The sequence below is a fragment of the Aedes aegypti genome, chromosome 1 (assembly GCF_002204515.2).
Source record: "Aedes aegypti strain LVP_AGWG chromosome 1, AaegL5.0 Primary Assembly, whole genome shotgun sequence".
NCBI lineage: Eukaryota > Metazoa > Arthropoda > Insecta > Diptera > Culicidae > Aedes > Aedes aegypti.
Genome location: NC_035107.1, coordinates 74,306,870 through 74,319,386, shown reverse-complemented (window position 1 = coordinate 74,319,386; position 12,517 = coordinate 74,306,870). Strand labels below are relative to the sequence as shown.

At 36.7% G+C, this 12,517-nt stretch overlaps 1 protein-coding gene across 3 annotated transcripts in view; it reads right to left on the bottom strand.

The window, feature by feature from the left end:
- Positions 1–12,517, bottom strand: part of LOC5569921 (cytoplasmic FMR1-interacting protein) — a 71,457-nt gene that overhangs the window by 6,937 nt on the left and 52,003 nt on the right. For all 3 annotated transcript variants that reach the window (XM_021840084.1, XM_021840093.1, XM_021840090.1), the window contains exons 6-7: positions 6,344–6,582; positions 6,128–6,275 (exon numbers count right to left, since the gene is read on the bottom strand). In XM_021840084.1, coding sequence (XP_021695776.1) covers positions 6,128–6,275; positions 6,344–6,582 — 387 coding nt within the window. The remainder of the gene's footprint in view (positions 1–6,127; positions 6,276–6,343; positions 6,583–12,517) is intronic.

The window sequence follows — 12,517 nt, the reverse complement described above, 5'->3', positions numbered from 1 at the left end:
AGATCATTATGATAAAATTAACGCGACGACATGTTAGTAAACTCAAAACGGTTAATTTATTTGCAACTGTTAATTTAAATAGTTAAGCTAAGGGTCGGTTATTGCATATAACTTTATAGATAAGCAGCAGTAAAGCACGAACGCGAATCCATCCCATCTTCAAATGCACAACACTTCATTCTGGAATTTTAGAACGTCCATGTTGTAACTTGTTCACACAAGAAATCTGCCTTGACCGAGTTGGCAGAACGCGCCCATACCAAAGGACAGGGAACTAATTCCATGATACCTTAATTACAAATACAAAAGCTACTTCTATGTTATTTCCACTACTACGCTCACGATAATTATGTTATGATCGTTAGAATAAAAACGATAGAGGTTACTACTACATAACAGAAATACTACCCAAAGAACGCTATTGTCGCCAGTGTTGGTGTGATAAATGCAAAGTAGTGCAAAAATGCGTAGAGGATTAAATAAGTTATTAATTACAGCATTTTGTTCAACAATATTATATTATATTATGAAAGATGTTTCAAAATGAAACATTGCAGTAACAGCAGTGCCATCAGTTTTCTAATTATTATACATATATCAGTAACATTACTAAACTATCTCTAACACCGCTACAACCTACCTTACTAAATAACGCAATACCGTAAAATGCCGTCATTCAGAACATTTTGGAATATTTCTCAAAAATCGTAAATTGTTGTTAATGACAATTTTAATTGGAATTATTATGCATTACCAGCATATACAAATAGTGGTATGGACAAATTTCAAAATTTTTCTTAAATTTCGATTAATTTTGGACCAAATATGCGGATTTAGGCGATGCGCTGAATTACGGCACCTTACGGTATTACTAAGGTAATAATTACTACATTGTTAGTAAACCTAACATAAATGTCTATTTTCAATGACCTGTGAGACGCAGAGACCACCCGCACCCACTCTTGCGCCTCGTGGTCTACTGAAAAAGATTTATGTATATTGCACTAATACTACTATTAGGAATAGTGCTACTGATGAAGGTGATCGTTGGTTTCCCAGTCTTGTTAATGATTTGAGTGTTAGTAGAGACTGGTAGTGAGCCCTGCCGGTCCCTCCAGCATTACGCGTAGTTATCTGGTGTTAGATCATGCGACAGTAACTAAACTCATGCTGAAGGTGTGATAAATCAAGTGTAAAATATATTTAAGCATTGAAACACATGTCATTATTGAATTTAAAACTATTAGACTAGCTTTCATTTTATAAGTTATAATTACGATTATTTTCGCGATCAATATATTAGTATTAGTATATTTCACAATATCAACAATATGCAATCACTTGATAAATCACCGTCAATCCCATCACCTAAGGGCAGGGTCATTCAAAGTACTAGTCAACAAATCATTATTTCGCAAAACATGTTCAAAATGTCAGTGAGCGAAATTAGGAGCGCGCGCGAAATATGGGTACTTTACGGTATAAAAAGTCTATTATCTCAGAAAGTATATGAGATAGAGAAAAAGTTTGTTCTACAAAGTTTTTTGTATTAAAATATGCTACAACTTTGCTGAATATACCAACTTGCTATCAATTAACATTAAAAAGTTGGCGTATAGGACACTATTGCGATTAGTGCAGAAAAAAAATCCCTTTCGTACGAATTGTAGTACAACTAATTTCGAGACACTTTTGGGAAGCAACCTATACTCTAAAACCACAAAATGAGGTCGAAAAGTTCATGTCCGCGTAAACTTGCTATCTGGACCACTGTGGAATGGTTGGGAATTTCTCCAAACATTGTATCCAGAATCTTTTAGTGGTGTCCTCTAACTATTCTACATTGGAATTTTTCCAGGAATCTATGGGTTATACTAGGGGTTCCACTGGAAATTCTTCCTGGGATTCTACCAGGGGGGGACTTAGGGAAACTCCTGAAACTCCTTCCCCTAGAGACACTTTTGATAGAATCCCTGGAGAAACTCCAGGTGTAATATCTAAAGGAATTCTAGAAAGATTCGCGAATCAGGCGAAACTGACAAAATGTACACAATTGAAGAAAATATAGCGTTGAAATTGTAGCTCGATTGTCTATTCACTGCACTTGAACATTTCCCCTATTGATAATTTAACTATTCAAAAAACGCAAATTTGTAGAAGACGAAACTTCACCTCATGCCAAACCACGCACTTTATTGATTACGCCTGTGTTTTTGTTTATCAAAGTGATGGGCGCATCTGAAATCGAAATCAAAACACGGCGAGAGTAAACGGCGACACTGCAAACAAAAAATAAACAAGGCGTACATGGCGGGCTTAATTGAAACCAGAATGTAAACACGGCGCAAAAGTAATAGGCGACACTGAAAATAATATCGATTACAGGCTCATAACATTGGGCGATACTGGCATCCTTGAGTGCGTTTAAGGCGAAACCTTATAATATATTTTTTAGTACGAAATAGCTAGGGAAACTGTAGGAGATGTGTGTGGTATTGATGAGGATTTTAAAACTAGGTTTATGAAATGTGTATTAAAGTGGAAAGGTTAAAGTTTGACTATATTTTCTCCAATTGGGATTAAAAATTGCACATGAGAATTTCATTGATTATTTTCTCATTGTTATTGATTTGTCAGATAGGCCCTTATCGCGAATCCCTCTCGAATTGCTAATAAAAGCCCTGGAGGAACTTCTGATGAAATCTATAATACAATTCCTGATGTAAACCCCAGAAGAACTCTTGATGTAACCCCTAGTTCCAGGTGGAATCTCTGAAGAAACTTCGGATGGAATATCCAGAGGAACCCCTGATGAAATCCCTGAAGGAATTTATGATAAGATTTCTGAAGGAACTCCTGATAGAATCCCTAAACGAACTCCTTATGATATCCTGATGTCATCGCTTGAGAAACTCCTAGTATAATCTCTGGAGGAATTCCAGGTATAATCTCTGAAGGAACTCCTGATCAGAGTTGGGAAAAAATCTGAAATTCATTCTACAGTAGCCAAACAAAGCCAATCGCAGTCAGCGAAGCCAGTGAAAATCACGCCTATCGCTACTGTAGGCAAATAGCCTTGAAAATTGCAAAACACCCGTTGCTAAGGGCAACCCAAAATTACTGTAGAAAAATGTTCTATTTCCCGCTGCATTTCCCGCAAGTCCTGGAGGAACTACTGATGTAATCCATAACACAACTCCTGACGTAAACCCCAGAAGAACTCTTGATGTAATCCCTGAATGAACTTCTTTTTTTTTTTTTTTTTTTTTAAATCTTTATTTGAGTGTATTTTAACGCACGAGGGCTAGTTCTACACTAGAATGAACTTCTGTTGTAATCCTTGGAGGAGTTCCAGGTGGAGTCTCTGAAGGAACTTCTGATGGAATCTCTAGAGAAACTCCTGATGAAATCCTTGGAGGAATTTATGATAAGATTCCTGATAGAATTCCTACAAGAAATCCTGATCAATTACACTGTTCGACAAAAAAAAATTTTTGGATGGATCAGGGACGCGTTTATATGGGTCTTGAAGTGCAAGAAAAGTATAGAAAGAGGCCGTTTTCAAATGATTTGCAGCACCCCTGGATTATTTTTTGATAAAGCTTGAAAATTTGGCGTTTTTAATCACAAAAAGTGTAATAAGCAAAATATCAATATCTTTATAAATTCAATTATACAACCATTGAATTTGTCAAATCAATATTTTTTAGCACTGGATGACTTCAGGGAAACGTGCACCATTTCAGAAGAATATTGGCATCTATTTTGTACATGAATTTGGAATGTTAACGATCATTAAGCAAGTACGTGAGGATGTGCACCATATAAATACTACGTTTTTCTATTTCGCACATCTGGTTCATTATATGATAATTATTATAGGTTCAAAAAGAAGCTTGATTAAGATTTTATTCTTTACTCCATTAGATAAAGCAATGAGCAATGCATTCCAGTAACATTTGATTTCAACAAGGATACGAATACGGAAAAATTATGTGTCTGTTATATTTATATGGGCTGGTTGTTCCAATAAACTCTTAGCAGTAATACAAAATTAGGTTAGACACTGACATGTAAGTGGTCTTACATGAGCTAGTCGGTTGATCAGGAACCGATGGCGAAGTCTATGAACAATGTGACAATATTGTTATATGCGATTTTCAAAGATTTTGATACGTACTCATTAAAAATAGATTACCTATCGTGAGGTCCATTTGTTATCAGAATATCCCTAGAAATTACAGACTAACGTAAAATAGCAACCAACAATTCAGTAATCAACAATTTCACCTTTGTTATGACACCACTCGACAGCCACTCAGGCAGGCATGAGCTTTATTTGATTCAGTTTGTGCACAATACTAATCATTTGTGAAAACTGGTTAAGTGGTAACATGCCTGCTTCTTACTTGTAAGATGAAACAATTTCTGGTTGAACCATTTCCGATATTTTTTTATTTTTCGGTTCTAAATTTCACATGTTTTTTGGCAATTTTAATCAAACTTTCAGTTTTGAGATTTGGAATGAATTTCACAAATAATTGCGATATATTCAAAATTAGTAAAACACTTGTTTTTCTATGTCTTCTTGTTTAAAGAAAGAAAAATAGAAATTACGTGAAGTTTCGCAAAATTGTTTATCACAAATGTATGGATAAATTGTTTCTTCACTTAATTGAAAAGCATTTTACTCGTTTCGAGGATATGGGAATGGGGGCTCATAAATGGACACGTTTGTCCTTATATGGGAGACGAGTTTAAAATTAACCTTAATTCTTTATGTTTCCAATATGCTTACAACTAAACTCATTTGAAGAAAACATCCCATTGAACAAGAAACTAACGCTCCATTTGAAATTTTGATTGAAATTGCCGAAAAATATATAAAATGTAGAACCAACAAAAAAATCGGAAATGGTTTAACCAGAAATTGTATCATCTTACAAGTAAGAAGTAGGCATGTTACCACTAAATCAGTTTTCACAAATGATTAGTATTGTGCACAAACTGAATCAAAAAGATCTCATGCCTGCCTGAGTGGCTGTCAAATGTTGTCACAAAAAATGTGGAAATGTTGATTACTGAATTATTGGTTGCTATTTTACGTTAGTCTGTAATTTCTAGGGATATTCTGATAACAAATGGACCTCACGATAGGTAATCTATTCTTAATGAGTACCTTTAAAAATCTTTGGAAATCGCAAATAATATAATTATGACATTTTTCACAGTCTTCGCCATCGGCTCCTGATCAACCGACTAGCTCATGTAAGACCACTTACATGTCAGTGTCCAACCTAATTTTGTATTACTGCCAAGAGTTTATTAGACCAACCAGCCCATATAAACATAACAGACACATCAATTTTCCGTATTCGTATCCTTGTTGAAATCAAATGTTACTGGATTGCATTGCTCATTGCTTTATAAATGGAGCAAAAAATTAAATACTAATCAAGCGTCTTCTTGAACCTATAATAATTATTATATAATGAACCAGATGTGTGGAAAAGAAAAAATAAGTAGTATTTATATGGTGCACAACCTCATATCCTTGTTTAATGATCGTTAACATTCCAAATTCATATATAAAAATGATGCCAATATTCTTCTGAAATGGTGCACGTTTCCCTGAAGCGATCTAGGGCTAAAAAATATTGGTTTGACTAATTCAATGGTTGTATAATTGAATTTGAAAATATATTGATATTTTGCTTATTACGCTTTTTTTTGATGAAAAATGCAAAATTTTCAAGCTTTGAAAACGGCCTCTTTCTACACTTTTCTTGCACTTCAAGACCCATATAACCGCGTCCCTGATCCAGCCAAAATTTTTTTTTTGTCGAACAGTGTTATCGATGCTTTTGGGGTGAAATGAGGTTGGTTTTTCCGTCAACGCAAGAACACAATTTTCCCTCTATACGATGCCACCAAGTTTCCCATGTGAACCCTTACGATTGATAAAAATTGAGTATTTTCGCAAACTGTTACGAAGTTTTCACCAATTTGGCTGAACCAATAAGGATCTCGTTTTAGCATATTCTCTCGAACAACGACAAAAAATGGACAAAGAATTGAATTGTTCCGATGGCGGCCTGGTTTCAACCAGAATTACACCGATACTTACAATTCCCTTCACGGTATCGTCCTTGCCGTCGACGCGTTGCACGCGTAAAATGTGATAGCAGAAGTCCAGCGCTTCGAACTTTCGCTGTTGATTCAGAAGAACAATGATTGCACAACCGGCCCAGTGAAGTCCCTCTCCGAACAGTTCTCTATAAAATAAAAGCATGCGTTGAACTCGAATGTCCTTGGAACACTCATCTTCTCCATCTATACTCACTCCACGGTATACTCGGTTCCGGCCACCGGGAAGCAATACACGAACTGAAGCGCCGACCAAAGCCGGTGGAACTCGGAGCACTCGTCAATGTGCATCACGCCGTTGACCGGCGGAGGACCAGCCCACACCGGATCGTCCAGGAATGATTTGACGCGGCCGAGGATGACTTCGAAGATGCTGAGTCCGCAGCATAGCCGTTCCCGAGTCAGGAGGTCACCTTCGCGGGCGATCATCGCTTGCTGTTGGGTGGGAAATAAGTAACATACACGTTAATATCTGTTTACAACCATTTTCTATCGATCAAAAACTCAGTCGTATAAAGTACTTAAAATGTATTAGTTAGCTGGGAATACTGTTTGGATAAGTAAAAGTTTACCTCAATTTGATTTAAAACCACTGCAAGACAGCAAATACGCATAGGTATTAGAAAAACTTTTGTATTTTTTTTTGCTGTGATTATGCCTCACAGAGATAATACCGAGGATAATGATTTAAAATTATTGACATTGGCAACAATGACCAGAACCTCAAAAATGACCAATATATCAAAACTGCAGCGAAATAGAAAAATTGAATGTTCAGAAAAGTAGAGAGGGTATCTATGGCCTCCGAAGTGAAAAATATATAAAAAAAATATGACTGACAACACTGTACAGGTAAAATTAAGTGTACATATTTTAGATCTGACGATCCTGACATTATTGATAAACTAACATTAAATAGCGTTACGTGTCTTTCCGGTTCCCCATTCATGATACTAAAAATGTTAGTAACTGGAAACACTTCTTAACTTGAATAGGATTTATAAATTCGGCGTAGGTGTGAAGTGTAACTTACTTGAATTTATTCTACGAGTGGCGTGAAGTGAGAATAGTCGATGTCGTATAGCGAGGTGACAATACTCGACTCGAGTGAAGTGACCCTCCATTTGATTTACACGGCGAGTCACTTCACTCGAATCGAGAATGGTCACCTCGCTATATGAGTCCGACAATTCTCACCTCACGCCACTCGTAGAATAAACCCAATTGTTGCCCTACATGTTGGGAGCGAACGGTACAGTTGTCAAAATCGAACGGGCGCACCATAAATGTACATTTTCTCTATAAAACGTTACGTTTGTTATAGTTGATTCCTTAGGAAGCATCCATTTATTACGTAACGCTAAAATTGAAAATTTTTGAACAACTCCCCCCCCCCCCGTCCGTAACGCTTTTTGTATAAAAAATTTCGATTTTTTGTATGAACCATAACGTTTGAGCATACTCTCCCCTCCCCCTAGAGCGTTACGTAATTTTTAGATGCCGCCTTATGCACAGTTTAAGCCGTTTTTAGTCGAAAGCCAATTTTGAAGGCCGTTTTAAACCGTTTAAGCCATTTGAACAATTTTAATCCATTAACTTTTAAAAACCTGAAACGAAACTTTAAATTTTAAATTGCCACATCTCGGAGACTAGTAGTTCAATTCATTTGACATAAAGTTTGAAGTAGGGGAACTTACGTATTGTCGGCAGCCTAAGCAGTTGAACTTTTAGGAAGACAATTATACACAACAACAAAGCACAACAATTAACAGGAGAACCCTGAACTACACTTGAGCACATTTAATTTATTAATTATTATGCACAACACACTATTTTGTTCTCTAAATCGTCTATTTTTCCTCACCAAAGTCACGAGGCACTTGTTCTTTTATCGGCAATGCAATTATTGTCGGCAACAAAATTGATCTCTTCGGCAATCCAAAAATGTACAAAAACTAGGTTATGTATTGGTAACTTTTCGTATTTGTTGACAATGCCTGAAATTGAACGTCATTAATTATGTTCTACTCGTTGAAATGGCGAATGCAGAAAAATACAGACTACACTGATAACAGCATTGCAGCTATAAATAGAATAGCTGAGAGTCATATTGAATACACAACGCCACTAAATTTGTGCAGACTAAGGCGCCGTCCACAAATTACGTAACGCTCTAGGGTTAGGGGGAGTAGGCTCAAACACAAAATTTACTTTTTCATACAAGGACCGTTGCGGAGGAGGGAATGGCACGGTTCTCTTGATTTGTTCTTATTGCGTATCAATTCTACATGCGGCGATCTGGACTATAGAAATTCATACATTTTGCCTTAAGAATCTATGACAAAAGGTCGAAAGGACAGAAGATCCAAAGACTAAAGGTCGAAAGGACAGAAGATCCAAAGACCAAAGGTCGAAAGGACAAAAGGCCGAAAGGACAAAAGATCGAAAGGACAAAAGGTTGAAGAACAAAAAAGGGGAGACAAAAACTCGAAAATCTTTTTTCAAAGAAGGAAAAATTTTCCACCAAGCAAATCAATTTCGACCTTTTGTCCATAAACCCGATAGACGAGGGGAGTGCGCACGAGCATATCGATCACAAGGTTCTTGGTTCGATTCCAGGTAACAGGCTTCAAATTTATCCCTCTCATTTACCATTATAACGTCTATCTTTTGATACTATCAAATGATACTATCACTATGGGTAGTGATAGGGATACGGGGATACTATCACTTCTTGAAAAATGATGAATATAAGATAGACTATATTATCTCTATCAATTGATAGACGAATGGAGATACTATCAGCATTTTTTATCACTGTTGGATCAAGCATATCTTTATCATCTATCTTTGGGGAAAATATACTATTTGCAAAATTCTATAGCTATCCCTATCTATCCTATCATTGATACAAATACTGAAACCAAAATCTTGCGCATAATGGGAAAAAGCCAATAAAAATAAATCAAGGTATGTTCTCATGGATATTATCGAAACGAGCGCGACGAGGTGATGACGGAAAACGATGTGCGACGCCATTTTGAAATCCAAGATGGCGGCCTCCGTTTAAGGAAAATCGTTGAAAACCAATGCAATATGGGTATTTTCGGAACAGTTGCGACGAGAAGATGACGGATATCGATGTTCGACGCCATTTTGAAATCCAAGATGGCAGCATCCAGTTTAGTAAAATCATTGAAACCCATTCAATATGGGTATTTTTGGAATGGACACGATGAGGGTATGACGGAAATCATGTATCATTCATAAATCATGTTTTTGTTCATGTTATATTGAGTTACGTTATAAAGAGGTTACGTTATATCGAGGTATGATTTTTCTAATCCGGCGGCCGTTATCTTGGATTTCAAAATGGCGTCGAACATCGATTTTCATCATCCCCTCGTCGCGCCCGTCCCAAAAATACCCATATTGCATGGGTTTTCAATGATTTTACCAAACCGGAGGCCGCCATCTTGGATTTCAAAATGGCGTCGGATATCGATTTTTGTCATTCTCTCGTCGCGCCCGTTCCGAAAATACTCATATTGCATGGGTTTCTAACAATTTTCCTGGACCAGATGCCGCCATCTTGGATTTCAAAATGGCGTCGGATAACGATGTTCATCATCCCCTCGTCGTGCCCGTTCCGAAAATACCCATATTGCATGGGGTTCAACAATTTTCCTTGACCAGATGCCGCCATCTTGGATTTCAAAATGGCATCGAGCATCGATTTTCGTCATCCCCTCGTCGCGCTCGTTCGGAAAATGCCCATATTGCATGGGTTTTTAATTTTTAATCCGGAGGCCGCCATATTGGATTTCAAAATGGCGTCGAATATCGATTTTCGTCATATCCTCATCGTGCCCGTTCCGAAAATACCCATATTGCATGGGTTTCCAACAATTCTTACACTCCTGAAGCCGCCACATTGGATTGCTAAATATGGAATTTAGTTAATTTTCTATACCAATCGTCCAACAATTTTTATTCTATTTTTATCAATTGATAAAGATAAAACCTCTATCATTGTTATTTTAGAGATGTTGTACTGATAGTATTATCATAAGATTTTTTTGGGATAGGGATACTATCACTCTATCTTCTATCTCTGATAGGAACCATTCTCTCAGTGATACTATCAGGATGGACAAGAAGTGTTAGTATCATCTGGCTGAACTGGTAGTATCAGTTGTCTATCAGATAGATGATAGCATCATCGTCTATCTGATAATTTTGATGCCTGCCTGAGGCTACCGTGAAATATATGTTTGCAATGAGAATACATTTTTTTTAGCCGAACAGATCAAGTCAAATTGCGAAATTTGTTCAAAAATAAATGAGGACTTACACATTTTTGGCCAAATCTGGCCCCGAACGACGATACTTGCACATTTGTTTTCAATATTCCACGATTTTTTTCTGGTTTATGAACATTGTTGGATCCATTCGGATCAAAATCCAAACTTTGCCAGTAAAATTGATTTGCGTTCCTATTATTTTCAGTGTATAAGAAAATCAGAATAGGCCCTTTGCAAATCAATTCACTTATGACTTGACACAAAAACATCATCCTCTGATTGCCTAGAAAAACAGGAGTGTTGCCAAAATAGTTCAACTATTAAAAGACGTATATTGTATATGTTTCTCAGTGTATTGAAGATTATGCCCTACAATCTACTAATAAGAAAGTATTAAAAGGTTCAATTGTTACCAATGCATGCTTTGTTGGCTATTTCCAATAAATTAATTAGTTGTGTTCTATTTTTTCTTTGAATTTAAATCGTGAATAATAAATACACCGCAATTGAATATGGTTTTCTGGCAACCTAGTCCAGTAATAAAAATTGATTGCCGAGGAAATCAAAGTGCATTAATTTCAATTTGTGATTCAAAGCATAAAAATTAAGTATTTTCGAGTGCTTTACTTACAAATCAAAAGTTCAATAGTGCATAAGTGATCGGTGCGTAGCTTGTGTAAAAAAATTGGCATTGGAGCTGAGAATTGGACCTTTAAAAGTGGTGAGTTTTTGTAAGCTGTTCTTGTGTTGTTTTATTCGGCAGCTCACGAATGACAATAATTTCGTAAGCATTTATTTGATTTAATGATAAAACCTATGTTATATAATATTTTTGTGAAAGATATGATTTACATGGAAGATTATAGTTCAAGGAATGTGTTGAGTACATTGAAGTTAACTCTTGTTTCATAGATAAATTTAAACAAGGACGTTAAGTTAGTGCTGCCGAAAATACCCTCAGGGTGCCGAAGCCATCATTTACCCTAAATGCGGTTAGTCGGTCTTACAATTCTTGGGTGAGACATTCCCCCTGACTCTTCTCCTTTTCCTAGCCTGGATACGAGAGGTCCAAAATTGGCCTGAAACGAATATATCATCGTCCAAATGAGCTAGAAGGTTTGTGTGTTCGGCAAAGTTATTTAGCAGATCAAGGGCTCTCTGACGATGAAAAATATGATTGAGAATTTTTCCGCTAGGTGGCGCTAGTAACAACTTTTCTTCAATTGTCTGTATCTCAAGATCCTTAACCTATAATCGTCTCGCGGTTCGACACTGTCAAAACCACCACACTGCTGTTGTGAGCGAAAAGCGAGGTTTTTCCAACAGTGTTGTACAAACAACAGTAATGACTTAATGAACCGAAGAAACTAACCTTCGGGCTGATAAGGATTTTGAGATATCGAAAGTGATTATTACGGAGGATCTTCTGCTAAAATCTCTGGAAAGATCTTACAAGAAATCTCTAACAGAGAAATTCCCGGATTCCGGGAGGAAATCTTTAACTGCTTTTTAATTTTTGACATTTGCTTCATTTTTACTTGCACCTTAACGTCCTTACTGGGACAGAGCCGGCTTCTCAGCGTAGTGTTCTTATGAGTACTTCCACAGTTATTAACTGAGAGCTTTCTTTGCCAAAGTTGCCATTTTCGCATTCGTATAACGTGTGGCAGGTACGATGATACTCTATGCCCAGGTAAGTCAAGGAAATTTCCATTACGAAAAAATTCTGGACCAACCGGGAATCGAACCCAGACACCTTTAGCATGGACTCTAACCACTCGGCTAAGGAAGGCCCCTGAGAAGTATTCTAAGAAAATTGTCCCTAGGATTCAGTCAGAACCTCAACAAGACCCATTTCAAAATCCTTTTAAAAATGTAGAGGTATTCTCTCAGATGTCTGTAGGAAATCCCTTGAAGATTGTGTGAGAAGATTTTGTGACAAAGCTGCCTAACATTTTAATAGAATCAAGCCCAAGGTTTTCGTAAAGTTTTAGTCAAAATCTTGTCTAGAAATGTGTAAGCTACTTATCTGCCTCTAGATCTGCTAAATATTTGTTATAATCTGC